Source organism: Bombus terrestris, chromosome 7 (genome assembly GCF_910591885.1).
Source record: "Bombus terrestris chromosome 7, iyBomTerr1.2, whole genome shotgun sequence".
Classification (NCBI taxonomy): domain Eukaryota; kingdom Metazoa; phylum Arthropoda; class Insecta; order Hymenoptera; family Apidae; genus Bombus; species Bombus terrestris.
This window is the reverse complement of record NC_063275.1, coordinates 18,870,966-18,895,617: the sequence shown is the minus strand read 5'-3', so window position 1 is coordinate 18,895,617 and position 24,652 is coordinate 18,870,966. Positions and strand designations below refer to the sequence as shown.

The 24,652-nt window shown below is 33.6% G+C and overlaps 1 protein-coding gene across 9 annotated transcripts in view; it reads right to left on the bottom strand.

Moving 5' to 3' along the window:
- Positions 1 to 3,161: 3,161 nt before the first annotated feature.
- Positions 3,162 to 24,652, bottom strand: part of LOC100645596 — a 356,587-nt gene continuing 335,096 nt past the window's right edge. For 8 of the 9 annotated variants that reach the window (XM_048407495.1, XM_048407500.1, XM_048407497.1 and 5 more), the window contains 9 exons: positions 21,368 to 23,442; positions 20,517 to 20,805; positions 19,509 to 19,736; positions 17,609 to 17,923; positions 15,679 to 16,086; positions 15,369 to 15,597; positions 14,172 to 14,592; positions 12,667 to 13,219; positions 3,162 to 11,717 (listed from right to left, as the gene is read on the bottom strand). In XM_048407495.1, coding sequence (XP_048263452.1) covers positions 11,505 to 11,717; positions 12,667 to 13,219; positions 14,172 to 14,592; positions 15,369 to 15,597; positions 15,679 to 16,086; positions 17,609 to 17,923; positions 19,509 to 19,736; positions 20,517 to 20,805; positions 21,368 to 23,442 — 4,731 coding nt within the window. In that variant the 3' untranslated portion in view covers positions 3,162 to 11,504. The remainder of the gene's footprint in view (positions 11,718 to 12,666; positions 13,220 to 14,171; positions 14,593 to 15,368; positions 15,598 to 15,678; positions 16,087 to 17,608; positions 17,924 to 19,508; positions 19,737 to 20,516; positions 20,806 to 21,367; positions 23,443 to 24,652) is intronic. The other variant, XM_048407498.1, reaches the window with a different exon arrangement.

The window sequence follows — 24,652 nt, the reverse complement described above, 5'->3', positions numbered from 1 at the left end:
GGAATGATTGAAAAATTTGATATAACGTGTATTATGATACATGGAAATATTTCAACACTTGTAGAAATCCTTTATAAATATATTACGTGTGTTATGAGAAATATTTAACAATTTTATTAACACTATAACGAGACTCGTGTCTATAGTATTGTTACAGGATGAAACAAACCTAAAAATGTACACGGAAGCTGCAAAATATTTTACACAAGCATATACATCGCAAAAATTATAAAAATGAATTATCCATTGCATTAACAAGCTTCAATATTCAGTGGAACGATTTTTAACACTTACTCTATGTTTAAGATGAGTATTTACGCCGTATAATAATTTTTTACTAAATATATATTTTTTTCAATAAAATAACTCTCATGTACATTTTCAAATTTGTTTCAAATTTTACCAACATAATCGTGACAATCGTGGTTCATTACAGCGTTAATATAGAACTTGAAGAAATAAACTTCACGTATTATTCGTGAACATGAACTTTCTGTATCATCTTGAGGTTTAGAATCGACTTTGTAAGAAGCACGTAATACGTTCTTTTAATACTTCGTATACGAAACACCTATTTAGTTGTTGCTCGTTTACAAATCATTTTCCTAATCGCACGTAAAGTTTAGTACACGAAAGACATTTCTTTTTAAATGTCATTCTTTACTCCAATATTTTCTTTCTCCCGTCTCTTTCGTCTTTAGAAAAGCAATATCATTGAAAATAAGTTTTCTTTCGATACGTTGTTTGTTGTTGTTAGACTGCGGATTTTTGTGCAAATTTATATTTTTCTAAACGCAACTAAAATAACAGGATTTATATAGATATTTATTTCACCTATGAAAAATAATAAAGAATACTGCGCTGTGTATATTTCATATATTTTTAATCATTAAATTTTCCATAAATATATAAAAATCCGCAGTCCATTAATTACTTTAATTCTACCATTTTATTTCTCTCTCTTTTTTGTTTCATTATCTTACTCCAATTTAGTTATCATTGGAGCAACATTTTGACTAAAAGTTTCGCTATGAAATTTGGACCAAAGATGAAAGAAAAAATGGTACATTTATATGGAAAAGCAAAAACTTTCATTCTGATTACTTTTTTGTTCGAGTTCTTAGAAAGCGTTATTGCACGACATAAATGAAAATCGATAGCTGGCTTCGCCTTTCTCCTCATTCCCTGCTTGATCATTCGTACATGCACACGTTTACACCTTCTTCGATCTCATTCTCTCATTCCTTCTCACAAATATACTGTTTTCCGTGTATACGCAACAATAGCTCCTTCTCCTTTCGCGCTCAACCGCGTTACAATCGAGGCAAACAGCAGAACATCCTATAGATATTCTAAACCGATATTAATACTATTCAGACGCGATCATCGAACATCCACGGTTGGTTTCTTATCGATCAATTTCACTTTACCTCGCGTATTGCCTCGCCACTTTCGAATCGAATTTTCTTCGCGGAAGTTCTACCATTCGATGAACGCCCGCCTATTTTATGATGCGAATTCTGGAGATCGTTGGAAATAATTTCGAGGGGTACATTTAGATAGATATTCGATTGACTTATTAAATTCGTTTTTCGAAGGATTATTACCAATATTTTCAAGCGAAATAACGAAATCAGTCGAACGGTTCTTTATAATATAAAATTTTATATATAATATATAAAATCTATTTATTATCGTTTAAACGTTTAAACGTAGTATTATTTTTTCTCAAAATTTGTCATGGATTTCGAACCTACTTTGAACTCAATTGATATAAAATACCCTTCTCAATTATCAATATTCCTATATAATGAATCGTATTAATTGTTTCGAAAGCGTACGACGTTTGAAATATCGTATACCTATATCTTCGTATTATTAATAGCTTAGAACCGTGTTTCAGAGTTTAATAACTTTCCAACTAGCTTTCAAACTTATATTAAGTGTTATGTATTTTAAATTCCAACCAATGTTACGACAGGCACAAAGCTGAAAGAGAATACGCGTTTCTTTCGATTATATCAATGGAATAATTATAATCCAGTTTACGTAATTTATTTTCAATATCTTACGTTAAGTCTGTAATTTTACAACTTACTCTTAAATTAGCAGTAAAAATTGCAATGTATGATCTAGTAAACACTTTATGAATTTGTGGTGAATTTAGATGTTATCTATAATGTACTCGTAAATGACGGATTTCATTTACTCGAAATTGTCTCCAACTAAATCGAGCCGAAGGAAATAATTTGCCGAAATGGCGATTCGTATTCTTGTGCTCTGCACGATATCATTTATCTTTTTTTTTTCTTTTTTTGTAGTTAAATTGATATAATTCCTATATCAGCAATACGGTATTACTCATTGTCAAATATTTCATTTTTACAAGTAAAATCGAATTTTTTCGAAGGCACAGAAGAAGAAATCTTTCCATTGAAAGCGTCAAAAATCTTTTGTTGAACATAAGCTCCAATAGAGAAATCAAAGATATTGAAAATCTGTCAGATTAATGTGACAAATGTTTCAAAGTCTATAAGAGAGGTTCGATCATTATTAAATAAATACGCATTGGTCCAGGTTTTATATAAATGAAAATATTCTACATTTCTGTATGAACATTTATCAATTTTTATTTGAAATTTTTATCCATTTTATGGAAATAGGACAAATGGGAATATACGTATGAAAATTGAATTTTATTTATATTAGATCATATTGTATGTCTGTTTCCTAATTCTTGCGTTATATACATACATAAATACATTATTATTAGAAGTATTGCTAATATTAATGTTTCTAGTATTTATTCAAGAGAGAAAATAAAGATGTTAAGAAAGTTTCTTAAACAAAGCGTAAAGCCTTTTTATGAATATAAACTAAGAGTATGATGATACCTTATAACGAAGTTTAATAGATCTTTAAAAATCTATTCACGTACTCGATAGTGTATAACGTGTATTTTAAAATTGATTATCTTATGCCTAGTGCATATAATAAAATTAGACCTCGTAGTTATTCATAAATTTATAATATTACAGAATCCATTTGATCGAGTCCCTGTATCGTATTCAATAGAACGTATACATATTCCGAAATGAAGAACGACGTCTTTCTTCTGCATCTTCGAAATATTCAATCCATAAACACTAGCATACTCAAGATAAAGTAATAATTCGTTTATTTCATTACCCATTATTTTTCATCTACGTCTTCAACATCAAACTACTTAATTGTCGCTTAGAAAATAATTAAATGTAATTCAAAAAACTTAGTCTATCAATATATACACAATACTTCACCCCGCAAAATACAAAAGTATTCGTTCGCAATTTTCGAAAAATCCCTGTCATACATTCATCTGCTATTCAAACGATCACGATATCAATCATTCATCTGGGTATTAATGAGAAGAGAAAAGTTGACAAAATAGGCGAGGTTCATCCATCCTTACGACGTTCATTTGAACAGGATCGAATTGAAAATTAATGATAATTTTCTACGATGACTCGTGTGTACAACCACGTGTGATCGATAAATGTTCATACAGAGGTACTCCGTTGTAGATCAATAATTTTGCTTCGAATGGAAGCGTCGTTATCGACGACGAATTCTATCACAGATTTGCCAGGTTCTCCCTTCTTCTTTTTCTTTCTTTCCTTTTTATTTTTTAAGCGATAGGAAATAGGTTCACAGACTTCGCTCGATTCCAAAGAAAAGGATCGATAAAGCGAAAGAAGTCCGAGGTCCTAAGCGTTCCGTACGATGGATAAAACAAATTTCGACTTGAAGCCTCTGTGATAGTGATTGGCACGTAAGGGACTTGGTTTTTGGGAACCTGTGTCAGATACTTGACGTTTTACTGCGATCAAACATTGATTATATTCATCTTTCTACGAAGCTGACGTTATATCTTTAATGCAATCGAAGAATGAGACGAGAAATAAGAAGTTTAATTCAGATATCATGTCTATTAGCCTTTTAATGGGATAGCTGAAAGTAGGTTTCGTATTTTGTAACACTTTTACAACGCTAGACGATAACTAACATTATATAACACTGGATGTTTATGCAAATTCGTATTTTCACGGATACAACTAATGCAATGGAACCTAAACAACGAGTTATTTCATTTCAGTAAACACTTTGAATAGTTTGTATATTCTATAAGCTTTCTGTATATTTTTATGTTTTTAAACTTTTCATAAATGTGTAAACATTCAAAGGCTACCAATAATCTTTAAAAGGAATGGCCATTTCTAGAAATTTAGTTACTTGAAGACTAAGTTACGACTAGTAGCTGTGAAAAATACAAAAATTAAAAGAAAATATTGAATTTAAATCTGAAATAAAGCGAGAAAACGACACTAATTAAATAATAGAAAAATATTACAAAAGAATAATGACATATCTGGATTAAAATTACGAGTTAAATAAGAATATTAAGGGCTTTAATAACGAAAAAAAATATTTTGCAACAATTTCAACGTACTCGATATAGCTTGACAATTAGTATGTTTGTCGCTATACTGTTTTAGTATCTGAACAATAGTGAATTTTTCAGTTTTGTATACTTACTAAGAAAATACGACTACTGTGATATAAAATATATAGTGATGGAATTACGTATAACATGTACATACATCACTAAATAAATTTCTTCTCATAACTTTAGGAAAATATAGATTACTATTATAATTTATGATTCGTCTTAAATATATCATTAACTATAAGCTCATATCAAGAAAATGACACAGATTGTTTTATTCCAAGTTGGGAATGACTAAAGACGTTCGTCCAATGAATAGACTTTTCTATATATTTTAAACAAATAAGTTGTCAATAATTGCGTCCTGAAGTTTACTTTCCACTGACGTATGAAATATATTTTATTTTTATCTTTCTATTAATTTTACCAAAAATTACAACTGAATGTAATTTCAAAAATAATATTATTTGTTAAACGAAAATGAATATCCTATTATCATTGATACAATATAAGGTCTTGCTGCTAAACTTGAAAATTTGAAAATTAAATCCTACAAGAAAGAAAAAAATATTAAAGAATGTTGAATATTGAATAATTATTGAATTGTTAGATCGGGTTATATTCTTCGATATTTCCGTAAAATTAGAATTTCTAATTAAAGTTTTATTGGAATTTATTCAATTTACGTTCGTAAGTCATTGTTGTCTTCAGTCTTACATTCTAAATTTCATTCTTAAGATTCCATTTATAAATTTAGTTACATACCCTCTACTAAATAGAAGATTAATTTGAGAAAAATCTACTCATAGAACTGATCTAATCTTACGTTAAGTACTAATATTAATCTATTATCCGTTCCACAGAAACTTGTTTCTCAATAATCGTACAGGAAAGCCAAGGAAATCCTTATCCCAAACGCAATCGAGGCACGCATGACCATCTGAGCGGCTAGGCTCAGAAGAAAAATGTCGCCAACAATATAAAGAAATCTGAACGAAATCTCGTTATCATGTCCAGTAAGGACTGCATTTATTGAAACTTTCCGCAATGTAAATACGAGAATCGTATATATCGAGTAGAAAAAGAAAAGGAAAATCTATGCAATGTGTCGTTCGATCACGGGAAAAAGCAGTCGACCTGACAATACTGCAAAAACCAAAACACGGAGAAATACAAAATACTTATATACACGTTTAACGCAGTACATCAAACGTTTTCCGCTTCTTCTGCTCTTCCCATATTTTCCTACATATAACACGTTTGAATGTCGGTCTTTGAATTTCATGCATGGTTTTTTTGTCGCTTGTTTCTTTTTTCGTTTTTATTACAAACAAACGTCAACCGAGATTTTCCATACACGCACACGCACACACGCGTCATTCGCCATACAAAAAGTTTCGCGTAGGAAAATATAAATGAAGTTCAACTGTATCTCTCTTTTGTTTCATTTTTCTTTTTTTTTTCTTTTTTGTTTTGTTTTTAATCCTGAATTCTTTTTCTCAGACTTTTGGGTTCGAAAAAACAGTCGCTCCATTATATTTTTAAATTTCTTTCTCTCTTCCTCCCTCCCTCTCTCTCTCTCTCTCTCTCTCTCTCTCTATCTCTCTCTTTCATCCTTACATCACCTTCACTCGTGCATACAATTCTTCTCACTCGTATTTCATTTTTTTCCTTTTTTTTATTCGCGTCTTTTATACCTTTTTTTTTGTTGTTGTTGTTGCTTGTCATTTACTTGCACGATTACTCGCTCTCTCGCGTCTCGTATCTTTCGTACTACACATTTTGTTTTTTTTTTACTCCTTTTAAATCGCAGCTCCGTTATTAAAATATAATAATTTCGATAATTCTCTACGATAAAATATTATCTTCTTCTGTTTTAACTTCACCCTCTCCGTCTCTTTCTCTCTCGTTCATTCTATTTCTCTCGCTCTTGTTCTTACTCACTTGCCTTAATCATCCACGCATCGGCTATACATATCGTAAAATATACAGGCTCGCATAATCTCCTAACCTTAGCTAGATCGCTTATACGTTGTCCTTTTCTTGACGCTTCGTGACTATAATTACGATTTTCTTTTCTTCTCCGTATCTCGCGCGAACGATACAAATGGCAATCGAGTACGCAACGTGACGAAAGAGGGATCCTTCTTCATGGTACCGGATGCACGATAACGTTCACGTCCCCTTTTTAACTAGTCAACCTCTCTATGAAATCCAAAGGAAACTGTTGTACAAACAAATTTCAAATTTATTACAAGCCTAGAAAATAAGAAAGATTCTACGTGGAAAGATAATAAAAATTCTAAATAAAATAAAAATATTGGGTAACTAAGTGGTAGCGGATTTTGTCATTGAGTGGTAATTTGTCAATGACAAATTACCACTTAATAACAAAATCCGCATTCATTTAATTGCCAAATCAATAGAAATTGCTCGTTTCAGTTCTTCTATAAACGGAGACACGAACTTCTCGTTCATCCGCTATCTTGACCAGACGCTTACAAACTATCCTTATCGTAACGGCTAGACTAGCTCGAACGGTATACGCTTAAATCGTACGGATTCTCTCGTTCGTTCTGAATCGTCTCGCTGAAAAATGACAGGAAAATAATGTCGTATTTGCCGGAGCGAAGCAAGCCTCGTCTCCTCGAGAAGGAAACGTCACATTGCGGTTCATCTTTACGCGATATAAGTAGATTTGTCGATATACGGTGGTTCGTTCGACATAATCCTCCAAGAAACGATCGTAGCCCTCAACGAGAAGCGCCTCAATTCCATGTGAATTCGAAGAAAGAGGAGTGTCGTCGCGAAATGTCGGCGTCTCTTTATTCATCGTGTGTATATACAATGGTCACTTATTAAATCTCTCTTTTTTTTCATTAACTTTCGTCATTATCGTACATTTTGTTTCCTCGTTTTTTTCACGCGAAACGCAGCATCGTTTCGACTATCTGTTCCCATTCTCCAATTATCATAGGAAGATACATTGGACGACGTAGAGGAGCAAAATGGATCGAATGCAACGACCAAGAAATCGATTTTTTGGAGGGGACGTATAAAAAAACGACCGAGGACACCGACATTTCCCTCGATCTACCTAAGTCTACGTTATTTACAAATCTACAAGCGAACGTGCCTCGTCTACGTTGTCTACCGATAGGCTACTCCTCATAGAATCGAAGCATCGAAAAAATTATCGTCGAAGAAACGATATCTCTGAACGAAGAACCGTTCGCTCCTTCGAGCGATCGGTTTCGTCGACTGCGTGGTTTTCTCTTCGTGTTCCATTTTTATTCTCTGAACGTTTATCGGAATGATTCGACTAAAATCTCTTTTCTTTTCTCCGCCGCTGCTTCCATTTTGATCGCTTATGTACATTCTCGTCCATGTCATTCCGTCTAACGCGCTTGAATATCTTTCATTGAGAGAACAATATGGACCAATGGAAAACTATCGAGTCAACGAATAGCATCAAAGATCGCTTGTAGGATAACGATTCATCGACAGTATCTTTTCCTTTTTTTTTCTTTTTTTTTTTCTTTTGCCTTTTCCTCGTCGTTTTCTACCTTAATGGAAAAATACTATGCAATATACAGATTGCGCGCGCTGCGTGAGACCTATCTAAGGATAGATCGATCGTCGTGATTTTTAAGATTCGACCACGACGTCTCCGCGCGCTAATAACGTGCACGCACGACGATAACAATGAATGTACACTAGAGATAGAAATCTATGGAGATCGATCAGCTTGTGTCTAAGACAGGCGACTCGCCGATCCTTGTACGGCTTACATGATCTATTTACACGCGAACAATAATACGCGCCACGACGTAAGTACTCTGGTTCGCTTTATTCTCCCGTTATATCTCGCCCATATGAATATGAACGTCAGCAGAAAAAATGCATGATAATTATTGTATCTGCAGTTTGTACTAGGATCGTGTTTTTCTCGCCCTACGGGTGGTTATCCTCTTTTAAAAGGGAAACCAGAGGACTGAACCGGGAAACGACACGTTTATCCGCGTAATAAGTAGGCAAGGTATCGAGAATCGGCGAAAAATCGGCGAAAAATTCTCGATCCGTTGCTGATCGACGAAGAGCGTCATTGGTACCATCACCATCCGAGCTATGCGTACGCGTGTCTCTGATGGATCTGTTATTAACGTTCCTCTACGACGATCTGTCGCGGATTAGAAGAGAAACGATCGTTGTTTGATCGTTAAAGCGATCGAAAATCGTGGGCGAAAGTGGTCAGCTCTCCCGTTCTTTCTGTCGACGAAACGAATACCGCGGAGAGATACAAAGAACGATTAAAAAATCAAAAAAGAACATCTTAATTCTAGCATGATAGCGCAATGCTCGCAAAATGAACGCGTATACAATATGAAAAAATGATTCGCGAGTGTCAACTTATTGTTTAATACGCGCTCGCAACAAACAAAAACGTTGTATGTAGCACCTTATATCGTATCACCAGCAACAACGGTTCGCCATGGACTTGACGCTCCAAACGCTTCGATCGTTCCGAGCGCCGCGATCCATTGAATCTCTTCTGTAGTATCGAGAAAATAAAAAAAGACAAATATACAAAGTGTGGAACATCCGCTCGCGTCAACCTCTCCATCTTATCATACGTATCAGTGCCTTGCAACCTGTATTTCGAAGCTTATAAAAGCTTTTTTTGTTTTTATCTCTATTATCGTAGATAGAGAACGTCAGACGGTTGAGTATCTATGTGGTAATAAGCGACAGAGATTTAATGAAAATTCTTGTTCCATTAAGTAGTAATTGATCCCTTTGCTGAAACTAATTTATCAAATTTTCACTTCAAACGGACAATACAAATTGTTACAAATGTTTTATTTCAAAAATATGTTTAAATGATTAGCATTACTCTGACATATAATTATTCTGTCAAAATTTTCAATTTGAATGAAAAATCAATATCAGAACCCTTCTACGTCTATCGATTTATACTCGATACAACGTGTCTTTCCACGAGCAAACATTTTCTTGAATTTAGAGAAAAATACGAAAGGATCGTCGTTAACATACGTAATTTCTCATTTCAATTTTATATCAATATTTTTCTTGATACGTTAAATCTTTTTGTTTGTTGTAAGCGAGCAGTTCCGATGGACACAAGAATATTTCAGTAATAGATAGATAATTAGGAAAAAATTATCGATTGTGCTAACTTGCTAACATCTTACTTAAACTCTACATTCAACTTTATCTTTTATAATAAAAGTTTTACTTTCATCAAGAAATGTTCGTCAAGAATTTTGAAAAGAGGTTCATTCTGAATATAGAATACTGCCTGTATTGTTCGTCTCAAGTACATACAGATTTTTCTATCTAAACCAATGGAATCATAAAAAGAATCACTATAAAACCTAAATCTCTATTTACGAACAACGCTGAAGTAAGTGATCGACACTCGAAAGATGAAGAAATTAACGTGAGAAGGTGATTTTCAATCTAAGTACATCGCGTCTTGTAAACGCCGATCGCTGGAGTATTGAAATTCTCAAAGCTCGAGAATGGCAGAACAGGCCACTTCGTCTCGCAACTTGAAATTTTGTTATTTTTACGTGTAGAGTCTGCGTGATCGGGCTACAAGATTCGCACAAAATCTTCCGATTTTCTGTTTTTCAATATCAGTACATGTGTGTGATTGTATATACAATACAATGTATTGTATTTTCGCGGTTAGACAACGATATATAACACTAGTCTAACGGTTAATAATCGGATTTTACACTTACAGATATATACGCACTTAACGTTTATGTACAGCATACATATACGTATATATACTATGTATTTTCTATTTACAGTCGATAAAAGATTTTTATAAATATCTTCGTAGTTGATTTCGCGCTTTTTTCGTTAATGCCACTCATAGATTTATTGCATCTGTCCTCTACATATGTAATATATATATATATATATATATATGCGTTCTTTGTAATTATTCATCAACGTACGTGGTGGGAAATTCAATGTGATCCAAGTAGCGACAAACGCAACCCGTAGGCATCAAAAAAATTAAGCTATTCATTTTGTTTCATTTAACTTTGTTATACACAAGGCACAAGCCTCCTCCTCTATCTCAGTTCGAAAATTCTTTGCGGTAAATATTAAACTCTCTCGGTTCTTATTTACAAGCTCTTGGATCCTAAGAAATCTCGGAAAAAATTCCACCACCCACGTGCATCGTACACATTTATCGCGTTAACGCACAAATAATCAGATATCCCTGTCAAGAACAGTGATACAATTTTGTCATTGCACGTTTCTCCTCGTATTCCATCGGAAAAATATACAACACTCGCGTTTCGCTTAAATGCGAATCATATCGTCACAACAACATCCCGCGATTCACAAAAATATATTCTCCATTCATCGTTCAGCACCAGAAATGAAATACAATCCTGTCGAATCTGTGAGCGACGCGAAAAACGCAAAAATATTAACGGAAAACTATCAAATCAACAACGATTATCCCGCATAAACAATGCATATAAATGAGAAAATAGATTCGAATGGATTCTATGCTCGATCAAAAGGAAACCGATCGTAACAATGTATGCAATACGTAATAACCGTAAAAAAAAGACAAGATATGATCGATGTATAAATGGGAACGATCTCTTGTCCATTGTGACAATAAATAATGCTTGTGCCTTGTAGTGATTCTGAATGCCTCTCTGAAAGCTTATGTCATCGATCGCATCATCGAGCCAAGGTTCAAAATTGAACGTGCTCGTTATTCACAATGTAAAACTCTAATGTCTCTGGATCGACGAATGTTCGATTCGTTCGTCCATGTACGTGAATCGTACGATAATCCTAATCCTCACATCTCGTTTCCAAATCTTTGAAAACTGGCAGACGTAACAGTTTCGATCACGGCGTTAACGGCCATGGCGTTTCATATAATTTCGCATAATATTTTATTGGCTGACAACAATTAAGTAACACCAGTTAACCTAATCGTCAGCTTAAGCTGTTCTCAAACAACCCCTGGCTGCATGGTCAACAGGTACGTCGTGGGATCGTAATATCCAGCCAAATAGTAAATGTCGTTGTTATCGTATATAGTCAGATATCTATGCGGCTCTTTTCCTAGCTTGTCCGTGTACTCCTGAAGCGGCAAGACCTCACATTTATGAGAAATCGTTTGAACATCATTCTCGTCCATGTGAGGGGATTCGAATAGAGCACCCTAGGGACATTCGTTTGAACAGATTTCATTAATACAAGAGGAAAAGTTAAGCGTAGAATGCTGTGTAGAAAATTTCTAGAACGATACTCGTATTCTATAATGATTGTGACGTAGTGAAAGATAAAGACTGGTAGTTTTACTGTTGAAAACTTGTGTGTGGATGTGAATTACGTGGAATGATATTTTCACTTGCACTATTAGTCTTTTTCCGCTATTTTTATTTTTCTTTGATTATTTGTTCTTTTGCTTTTTATTTACAATTGAATTATTTGTTTGAGTGACTCACTGGAAATTTATTTGTCCTTCTTACTGTTTTGAGATAATATAAGAATGAAATATGGAGAACGTTACGGTACATGTATGGTAAAACATATAGTAAATGTATGTTAAAAATCTTATGTGCATGTAAAATGCTTTTTGAGAATGTGTCTGTCTTTAAAATATTCTTCCTCCAGCGTGCTCACGTTTATCAAACTGTGCAATTTAATTATCTGTTATCAATCACAAATTTGAAATTACTTTTGCCGAAACTGTCTATCGAATTAACACATTTCTTTCGTCAGAATAATTTTATTATAAATAGCAATGTTTCCTTCGATATCTGCTTTTTCCTTATTGTTCTAACCAGGCCAAAACTTGAAGAAACGTAATAATTAAAGAAATGCAAGACTGATAACAAATCTCTATTGTTTCAAAATATAGTGGCTGCAGAAGATATTCGTACGTTGTACTTATCATAGTCACTACATACTAATCAATTTAACTCCAAGTACACAAGTAACGATATTTCGTATCATTGAGTAATAATTTCGTATGACTATTCAAAATTTGATACTATACAAATGATATGTAAAATCTGATAGAAGAACTCTTCATTAAAGAATAGGAGTCCGTACTAATAATCTTTCTAGCTAGTGTGATTATTTAAAACATCCCATGATATTCTTACCGGATATTTCAAATTCTTCGGACAACCCACGGTTTCTTCAGGATGATAAAACCATTTTACTTTCACGATCATATTGGAACTTGAAGTTTCCCACATGGATTCGATGCGTCCAATGTAGGGTCTATCGGGTCTACCAGTCGACAGAAAGACGGCACTGTCGCCGATTTGGATCGTTTCGCTACCTCGTTGAATAGCTCGGAAGAATTGTTTCTTGGCTCTTCCCTTGGCACCTGGTCGTCTGTAACCTTTTCCAGCCCAGCCCCATAATTGTCTCGCTGGCAAGAAAGCTGCCATTTTGCTTCGACTTTCCACCGATTCTTGTCGTTCACGCACTTTCGACTTTTTGTCCGTTTTCCTCGATTTCTCGGGTTTTTCGGGTTTCTCGGGTTTCTCGGGCTTTTCCTCGCGAACGGGTTCTTTGATCGGTTCCGGGACTACCTCTTCTTGCGTTACTACTGGTTCTTCTTCGACTTGTTCTTCGCATTCCACTGTAGCTACCGTTTCCTTGGGCAGTTCTTCTTCGCTCTTCTGCCCGCAACAACTTTCCCCACTGCTAGAAGCATTTAAAAACATTCAAATTAAGATCGAAAAAGTAGTGTAGAGATATATTGTTTTAGTTTTATTTTATTTATTTACTTATTTATTTTATTAAAAATCTTTCAGTATTTTTCTATTCATTTATAGATTTCATTGCGCGAAACGAGAGTAATAAAGAAATATGAAAGAAACATCTTCCAGTTTGATTAAATTTTTAACCCTTCCACTGCGATGCTCAGAGAAAGATACTGTGACTGAGCGCCTGCCTATAGGCGCTGTTCGCTCGGACAGAGCGACTCTGGTTGAGCACCTACAGGCGCTGTTCGATCGGAGAGAGTGACTCTAGCTGAGCGCCCATAGGCGCTGTTCGCAGCAAAAAGGTTGATTAACCCATCAAGAGCTAGATAATTGTTGAAAGTATGATTTAATAACTTTAGTGAAGAGTATGGATGTTGGAAAGATAGTATAGCGTGTGCCTTGTTATATTTTGAATAGATTAAACGTGATGTAACAATTAAGTCATTACAATTTTCTGCTGTAATAACAATGGTAAAATATAGAATTTAATAAAAGAAAGAGTTATAACTGAAACACCCATTAACTCTACGTTTGCCCTTAATGAGTTAATGTCTTATGTTTTTCATTTATATTTATAATGATACAATCAATTTCTTTAATAATAGCATTTTTAGAATGAAGAACTGTTGTTGTATAACTATATTTAATAATTTAAAAAATATCAAAGGCATACTGCAATAAAATCTTTTCAATTAATTTATAGTTTATTCCGTATTTACTTGTATTTACGTATATCCTACTGTCATTGACAAGAATTATAGATCTCAAATTGTTATCGAATAAATATAGATTTTTAGTAGTTTCAAACGGCGATTCAAAACAAACCTTATATATCAAAAAAATAAAAAATTGATCCAATGTACCATAATTTAACGCGAAAAAGAACAAACCTAATATGACTTCCTTCGCTGTGACTGCTGTGATGACTATGCCTGTGCTTGTGTTTACGGTGTTTTCTGTGCTTGTGCTTTCTGTGTTCTTCGCAAAATTTGCGCCTTCTGTGTTTCTTTTTCCCTTCTTGAGTCTCCTGTAATTTTTTCAATTTGTCTCTTCTCCTTTTCTTCATTCGTTTCCTTTCACGATATTCTTCCAATACTTTTGCATCTACGTCATCCACCTTCGGTCGATCCAGGGACTGTGCGTCAGACGGGGAAACGTAACAACTCGTTGTGGATAAAACAGGAGGCAACACGTTATTCGTATTCGTGGAAGTAGAAGGTTGACTGTTACTGGAAGAGCGTTTATCCTCCGTCGACATTGACGTTTGTCGTCGACGTTTTCCCAACGACAACAGGGGATTGGGATCATATTCTGTAATTTGATAAAAAATTCGACATACATGAGTATGTTCGGATGATAAAGAAATTGTTAAATACTATAAATACATATATGTGAAATTTCATTCAGCTTCGTGAAAACTATCTGAGAACAAATACTTTATATACGTATATACATATAACTGAAGTTCAAGTAATAGAAGCTTTCACCGATTCTCCCAACTAGGTATTGCTTGTGCAAATAAGTGGATTTAATCGATAGAAATTCAGTTAACCTGGTACTAAATGAAAGTTTCGTTTGAATAAATTGAGTTCAATTTTATAGAAATACAATTTTAACGATGGTAGATTTCGTGATACTCGTACACAAAAGTCAACACTAATAATTCAAGAAAATTCCAAAAAGTTAAAAGAAAATCCTTAAACCATTCCAATACGGTAATTTAAAATTCTCAAAGAAAAATGTATCTTAAAAACCAGTAATCTTTAGAATATCACAGCCAATACCATAAAAATTTCAAAACTGAATTCCAAATTCACATCTCTGAATTCAAATCTGCGTAAGTAGTTATTAGGTTGTCCGGAAAGTGTCTTTCTTTCGTAAACGTGTTTTTTACAACAATGCACCTTCACACAAACGTGAAACCAAGTCTGTGAAATGTCGCGATGTTTATCTCAACAGAACAAGATGGATCGTACGTAATTCGACAAAATAATATAAAACAAAAAACGTTGCGCGTCTATTATTTTCTCATAAAACGAAAGAAACTTTTTGGACAATCTAATACATTAGAAAACATCCAAACTTACCAACAACGGGATAATCGGGCTGCAACAGTCTAATATCATCCAAAGCTATCCTGCCACTATCCCCGTCATCGAACTCCACGCTAACAAACTTCTCATCGAGCTCAGGATCAGGTTCCGATGGTTCAACCGATGTACCCGGATACAGACAACGATATTGCTGACTCCAATAGGCGCATAATCTCGTGCCAGGCGGTAGCTCTTTCGTGGAAGTGGGACAGACCTCGACGATCTGTAAACAGTAACGGAAAACAGAAACATGAGCCCTCTATACGAACGAAAGATAGAGTAAAATAAATCAACGTTAATTTACCGCGTCTCGTAGAATCTCTTCTCTGGAATGGATGTGAGGCCTGTTGCCCCGTTCGCCGTCCAGCGTGATCGCATAAACGTCAGGCGCCTGAACCGCGCTCAGTCTTCCGGCGTAAAATAGACCACCCATCGCAGTTAAGACCCTCAACTGGTCTATAGCCAAGTGCGCCGATGTTAATTTGCATTTGTTCAGACTCTCCGTCTTCTCCGCTCGAGCAGCCTTTGCGCATTCCTTGCACTCTTTGCACTCGAGCGACTTTCGACGTTTTGACTCTTTCTTATCTCGATCGCTTAACTTATGTCGCGATGGCGATGACGAGCTGGACTTCCGTTTCTTCTTCTTCGATTTCTCGTGTTTATTTTTTTCAGGTTCGTTTTCGGTAGGTTGGGCCGTGTCTACTGGGATTTCCTAACGAATTAGAGAGTAGATTACAGTGGATGAAATATTGGTAGGAATGGCGTTTGATTATGATGGAATTTGTATTTCTTGAAGAAGCGGTGAATGGTGGAAGATATATGTTTTCTAATAATACTATTTCCTTTAAAAAATTTTATATATAAATTCTGTATAACTTTATCTCGATCATTGACCCCCAAGAAATATCCTATTTACGTACACTGAAATTGTATTCGTATAAGATCAATTTGGGGGGAGGTGTAATTCTTTTCCTCTATTTTTTTTTTTTTCGTATTTTTTCTTTTCTTTTTTTTTTTTTTTTTTTTTCTTTTCTTTTTTTTTTTTTTTTTTTTTTTTATTAATGTCTAATGTTGAATAGTTTGATAATTGAATCTTTGTTTCTAATGTTTTCTAATAATGTTATTTCCTTTAAAAAATTTTATATATAAATTCTGTATAACTTTATCTCGATCATTGATCCCCAAGAAATATCCTATTTACGTACACTGAAATTGTATTCGTATAAAATCAATTTGGGGGGAGGTGTAATTCTTTTCCTCTATTTTTTTTTTTCGTTTTTTTCTTTTCTTTTCTTTTTTTTTTTTTTTTTTCTTTTTTTTTTTTTTTTTTTTTTATTAATGTCTAATGTTGAATAGTTTGATAATTGAATCTTTGTTTCTAATGTTTTCTAATAATGTTATTTCCTTTAAAAAATTTTATATATAAATTCTGTATAACTTTATCTCGATCATTGACCCCCAAGAAATATCCTATTTACGTACACTGAAATTGTATTCGTATAAGATCAATTTGGGGGGAGGTGTAATTCTTTTCCTCTATTTTTTTTTTTTTTCGTTTTTTTTCTTTTCTTTTTTTTTTTTTTTTTTTTTTTTTTTTTTTTTTTTTTTTTTTTTATTAATGTCTAATGTTGAATAGTTTGATAATTGAATCTTTGTTTCTAATGTTTTCTAATAATGTTATTTCCTTTAAAAAATTTTATATATAAATTCTGTATAACTTTATCTCGATCATTGACCCCCAAGAAATATCCTATTTACGTACACTGAAATTGTATTCGTATAAGATCAATTTGGGGGGAGGTGTAATTCTTTTCCTCTATTTTTTTTTTTTCGTTTTTTTTCTTTTTTTTCTTTTTTTTTTTTTTTTTTCTTTTCTTTTTTTTTTTTTTTTTTTTTTTTTATTAATGTCTAATGTTGAATAGTTTGATAATTGAATCTTTGTTTCTAATGTTTTCTAATAATGTTATTTCCTTTAAAAAATTTTATATATAAATTCTGTATAACTTTATCTCGATCATTGACCCCCAAGAAATATCCTATTTACGTACACTGAAATTGTATTCGTATAAGATCAATTTGGGGGGAGGTGTAATTCTTTTCCTCTATTTTTTTTTTCGTTTTTTTTCTTTTCTTCCTTTTTTTTTTTTTTTTTAAATTAATGTCTAATGTTGAATAGTGATGAATAATGATAATAGTGTTGAATAATGATAATTGAATCTTTCTCTTTACGTTACCTTCACTGGTTCCTCCGCGATGGATTCTGGCAATATATTTTCCGTGACACTGCTGGTTTCGTCATCCTCCCACGTCTTCACCTTCGCTTCAGCTTTCAATTTCGGCTTCATCTTACTTTGCTTATCCAATTTCACTTCTTGACTTAATTTTGCCTTTTCCGCGATAATGGAACTGATCACATTCTTATTGTGTAAAGGAGTTTGTTTCGCTGGTTTCGGCTTCGATTTTGTCGATTTGTGACTCTTGGAAGAGGATTTTATGGAAGATATCCCAGTCTTGAACGGTAATGGAGTGTAACCAGTTTTTCCTACATACTGTTTAAACAAATAAAATGAAATTATGCCTCATGCGTGATAACAAAATAATTATATATTAGAAAATATAATATTAGGTCGTCCGGAAAGTTCGCCGTTTAGGATCTTACCTCGTTCTGCTTAAATAAACAAACTACACTGTCGCCAATCGTGTGGCCACCAGTTATCCTCTGGTGAGGCAAGAGAACAGTTCTTGATGTTAGTAGAAAGTGTATTGAGTGTTTTTTGGGTAGTGAAAGATGGAAGACCAAAAGATGCATTTCAGGCTATGCATGCCGCAGCATTCATGCTAGTCGTAGCATTCATGCTATTTCTCCAAGCCAATAGACATTTGCAACATTAAACCCACTAGCCGTTGTTGAATATAGTGAAGGAAAGTGTGATAGGAGTTATGGTGATCGGTCTATAACTATTCAAATAGTCCGGAATTTACGAGGTTTAGAGCCGGAAACTTTAATTTGAAAGATGAAGATCGCAGCAAACGTCCATCCACCACTGATAATGGCTTCATCAAGGCCTACCTCGATAAAAACCCAAGGTCTAGTGTTTGTGAGATAGCATATGCTTTAAAGATTCCGCGAACAACGATTCATGAGCATTTAACAAATGGGTACGTTAATCGCTACGAAGTGTGGGCCCTCATGAACTGACTGAGAGTAATCTCTTAAATCGAATCTCGACATGCGATTTGTTAATTCAACGCAACAAAAGAGAGCCATTTTTAAAGAAGTTAATTACTAAAGATGAAAGTTGAATTCTCTACGACAACACTACGCGATCTTGGTCGAATCGACATAAGCGTTCTCCAACGATAACAAGACCTGGATTTCACCCGAAGAAGGTGTTGCTTTTAATTTGCTAGGACTGGAATGGTATCCTCTACTACTAATTACTTCCGAGTGAGCAAACGATCAACAGTGAAAAATATTGCACTTAATTCGAAAAACTTAAGGAAGCCAGTATCACAAAACATGCTGAAGTGGTGAACGTACGTGGCGTCGTGTTCCACCACGATAAGAAGTCATACGTTTCTTTAGCAGTGCGTACGAAAGTTCTAGAGTTTGATTGGGATGTTTTAACATATTCTCCATACTCTCCAGATCTTGTACCATCGAACTATTATTTGTTTCTCTTCCTAAAGAATTTTCTTCTCAATAGAAAATTTCAATTAGTAAACGAAGTGAAAAACGGCCTCGAAGAATATTTTAAAAGTAAGCCAAGAGAGTTTTGGAAAAATGGCATTATGAGACTCCCGGAGAGATGGCAAAAGATGGTAGAAGAGAAAGGATCATACGTTATTTAAGAAAAGTAGGAAATATATTTTATACTTACCTCCTGTTTAAAAAACGAAAAGAACTTTCTGGACAACCTAATAACTACGTATTATATTGTTCTAAAACTATAGTTTGTAATGAAATTATTTTATAATTGTAGTATTAAAATAAAATAGAAAATTATGTATAATAAATATAATAAAATTAAAATTCATATATCTTTCTCTATACTGCGTTGCATATATTTTATAGATATAATGTATCTCATATATCTGAAACATCTAATAAACAAAGCTAGAAGCAAAACTCACTTTCGTTTGAAGATGTCTATTCTTCGACAAAAGATAGCCCACCAAAGAACTTTTGCTCTTAGGTTTTTTAGCAACTATCGTTTCCGTGAGGTGTCTGACACCTCCGGATGAGCACATTAACTTCCTGGGTCGACCAACTTTCCGTTTCTTCGATGCTGAACTAGAACTCGCGATAGTAGGTGCTGGAGATGATGTATCATACCCAAGTTGCATACATTTGTCAGAGATCTGATGACATTTATTAGAAAAAAATTCTTTATTTATACACATATGTTATAGTCTCTTCAACTCCTTATATCTAATACTTAGCGAATCGAATAGGGAGATCTCCTCGCTTTAAAATACATTGCTGCATGATCCATCGGGGAGATATCCCATTTTGAGCTTGGAAACGCATTCTTGTTTTCTATTAACCAATTTAGTGGTGAACTTAACTGATATATTTCAATTATGAGATATTCGTTCCTACTAATCTTAATGTTTAATTGTCATAAAAACATTCGAAATTTTAAAATTAATGAAATTAATAAAACATATCACATAAATGAAATATATCAATAAAGATCTTAATATCGTGATAATATAATTAATATATATGTTATATATGTATATATATATATATATATATATATGTATATATATATGATTATATTATGTTCTTTATATATATAGTAAAATTTATATATAATTTATGATATGATATGATATTATATATATATACATATATATATATATAATACATTATAACTATCTTTAATTTGAGCGTTACAGACAAATAATTTTTCATTATTTCTTGTCATTAAAATAAATCTTTTTTCATTTTTTATGTTTTTCTTAACAATTCCTTGCGTTTTAATTTGGTATCTTAATTTGTCAAAAATAACAGAATTGTCCTCATTTATAAAATTTTGTATTATAATTACAAATATAAACTATAAAAATTTTATTAGCTCTAATTATTTAATGGTCTACTTCTACTTTTTCTGGTGTTTTCATTTAATGATTTACCCGTCTTGCGTTTTTCTCATTGTCCTCTTGCGGCGATTTGTTTGTTGGTAGTTCGGTGATTGGTGAAGCAACTGGTGCAACGGACATGGGAATACTTGGTATACTATCCAGTAATTTGATGTGGCTCCTTTGTTCACCCAGTTTTACCAAATTCACGTTACATCTTGGCATAGCTAGGACAGCTGAAGCTAATGGCTGCGGAGCTCCATCGGACGATTGCGATGGAGATTTGTGGGGTAAAGATGTCGATTCCGACGCCGGTGTGGATGTGACGAGACCGTGATCGGAACTGTGAACATTATTAATTGTGTTTTATTAATCATTTTTATGGTAACTCAATGATTTTCTATTAAAATTTTAATCAAGGTTTTTTCAATTAAGTTATTCAAGAAATCTTGCAGTAAGAAAAATATTCTGCATATATATATTTATAAACTATATTTTTTTCAAACTATAAAAATCGTCTTAGTCGTTATGAGAAAGGAACTATCCTACGTGAAAAAGTAAGTTAATAATGTGAAACAAAATTTTTTTACATTAATCCCTTATAAAGAGTTTCATATAAGACTTCGTTTGTGAAAGTATGATGTGGTGAAATTTTGTTATCTAGAAAAATATAATTAAATGCATGCATATATAATGATTTTTCAAAGCAAATTTTCTCAAAGCTAGAAATGGAAATTCTATGTTTCTTGTTTCTTGTTTACTACCTTAAAAAGATCAATTTAATACATGATATACTATAAAAAATAAGCATATACATTCTAATATAAATATATGAAATAGCAAAATTTATATCTACGTAAACACATTTAAAATGATTTAATAATAGAGTGTAGAATTTGACTTACTTAGAAGAATGGCTCTTCTTGCGCGGTCTCCCAGAACTCTTTTTCTCGTCTTTCTTTGGGATCAATTTAGACAATTCTTTCTGCGTTTCTCTATATTGTCTTTGAATGTCAGCCAACCTGACTCTCATGTCAAGTTCCATGGCATCCATGTTCGGCCAATCTGCATCATTATCAATGTGCCCTTTTCTAGCGATAAACTTCTTTGCGTCTAGTTTCGCTTGCAAATTTCTATAATCATGACAATCTCGGTGTTCTCCCAAGATATGTCTTCTGTCCTCATATCTGCTATCTTCGTCGTTTTCCATTTTATCATCCGAACACATCTTTTCATCGTACATTTCAGCATCAGAATCCGATAGAAAATCATCAATAGATTCCTTGCTGCTATACGTTTCATTCATATGATACTGTTCGTATGTTTTTCTTTCATATTTTTCAAAACTTTCGTCTCTTTCGTAGCTTACATCATTGTAAGGACTACTACTACAAAGGGGAGAGTCTTGTAACATATCATTATCTTCTTCATCCACATAAATATCATCTTCTTCAGAAAAATTTATGCATCCTCTTGTATTTTCATTCATCATAGACACAATTTTTTCTGTCTCATTTTCATCATACCTTTTATCACAATCATCATCTTCGGAATACGAGTCGAGAATAGATTCCTCATCTTCCAAATTACTATCGGTTTTGAGCCTCTTGCAATCTTCAAAATTTTCTTGCGCGTACTTTCTCTTTTCCGATGGCTCTGTTTTATTTTCTGGGACATTTGCTCTGCCCAGGTTCAATAATAATCTACCAGCATGAGATACCTCTTCTTGCGAATTCTCCAGATTCGACTTCCGGGAAGCCTTATTCCCTACTTCCTCCATAAATCTTTGCTCTGCCAAAGCGCACAGCAACCCCAAAGGGCTGTTCACGTTGTTGCTGTGGTTGATATTGGAGCCCTTTTCCACAGGAAAAATTACTCTGCCCTTGATAGCCGATCTGTCTAATTCAGACCTTCTACTGCCGTTTAATCTCATGCGTTCCAACTCCGCAACACTATTTGACAGTAATTCTAAGCCGCTAATATCAACTATAGGTCTCGATCTAGAATTAAGAGATAATCTAGATTTGGGAGTTTCATTAAGCGTCAAGGTCAACGAGTTTTCTAGCGGTTCAAATTTTCCTTTTTTAGGCGTTACCGCGTTATTGTTCGTGCATTGCATATCGCAGACCTCGGGCGGCGAGACATTCTCCTTTTTCACGACAGGTTCTTTATCGTCGTTTAACTCCATATTATCATTACTGCTTCTCGCGTCGTTGTTATCATTGTTCAAAAAGTAATTTATGGGCAGGGGATGCGTGCTACTCGTAAGAGAATCGCAAGGATGTTCGGTCGTTGTTACGTAATTAGGGACATCCTGAGAATCTTTAGCCGGACGAGCATTTTCCGAAGAAGATACCTCAAGTTCTCGTGCCACCTCGTATTTTTCCATGAACTGAGAGTTCTCGCAGGATCTCAGAATGTGTTTTTTCAAACCGTTTTCTAGTTTTCTTGGTGGTGTTTCTGAATGTTTTCTTGATCTAAGATTTTCTGCACTTTTCTCTTTCGAGTCGTCCGCTTTTTGAGGTGTCGTTTCCTGTAAAGCTGCAGCTGCGTTCTTTTTCAACTTCTCTACCACGTTCTCAATTCCAGGATGAGACTTTTCAACAATGTGCTTCTTAGACAGGTCCTGACACTTTGGCTTTTCCGTGGTTGATGTTGGTTCGCATCTGTATGAATAATCTTCATACATTGCTTCATCTGCTTCTTGCTTTATCACAATTGGTTCGACCACCTGTTCCACAGAATCGATGTTCGGCATATCGAATGACCTTACAATGATCTGTGGACGCGGATCGGTTGCCTGCGATCGCTCGTCTTTACTCTTCTCAAAACTTTTATAATTCGGATCGATCTCTACTTTTGATTCTTTCGGATCCTCCGATAGTTTTGGAATTTGATTGATTTCTGACGTTTCAACCGAAGAATTTGCATGTCTGTGTAACTCAGTCGCCGACATTTCATCTGGTTTAGGTAATTCGGCCTGTAAAATGTAACGTGAATGTTATTGAAAGTTGTATAAAATTGATACTTTGTAATTTCTTATCGGTCGATGAAATCGAATGATTTTAACACTTAGCCAACCGAATAGGCAGATTTTCCTTCTGTGAAGTACATCGCTGCCGTGACCGAACGGGGAGATTTCTCTTTTTGACTTTAGCAACGCGTTTTTTTTTTTTTTTTTTTGTTAACCGATTTAGTGGTGTTAAACTTAATTAAAAAGATACACTATCAGTTATTCGAACGATATCACATTGGAAAAAATATTGAAATGCATTGTGAATTTTTAATTTCAAGTTCAAATCGTATTATTTATCTTTAATCATTTTTAATGTTTTTAATTCTACCTATATTTTTTTATACTTTTAATATATACTATCAATTTGATGTTTTGTATAAACGATATGTAAAATCGTTAAACAAAATTATCACCGGAAAATATAATTGACCGTTTAAATAATTTTTAGACTTCTTTGTTTTTTAAGTAGTGAAAATTAATCCTCGATACTTGGAAAAATGCGCGCTGGACTGCATATAGGTTTGTATATTCGAGCGCGGTGGAAATATATAGCTCGCTGTGGCGCGCGCGGTTGGCTAAGTGTTAATAATTACATTGCGTTTGGTTTATTTTTTTCGTAAAGAGTAACATTGAGAGACTCATGGTTCCATAAAATATTTCTTATTTAAGTTCAATGATAGTTATGAAATAATCAATTTTATCTTTTATAATAATAATAATTAATTTAATAATAATTAATTTATAATAATTAATATCGAGAGTTGACTATCGTATTATATATATTAACAAATAACATTATTTTGCACATTAATTTTCTTCATCTAATAATCAAAAAATTGTATACTTTTCTTTTTATCGATATCGAGCGTCGACTGACTATCACGCGATATTATATACAAGAAACGAAAGATGTTTCTCTATATGTCGATGTTACTGTTTCGTTAATATAATAACATATAATCGAATTACTGAACAAGTGACATGTTAAAAACCTTCAATTTCCAGGTATAATGTGTTATTCTATATTATTGTTTTTACTTTATATCTAACAAGAAATACATCACATATGCGTATATAAATAATATTTTGTTAGTGATACTCGAAAGCTAAAAATCATTCAATAATGTAAAATATTATGAAAAATATTATTAATCTAAAATAAAATGTAGCGCAG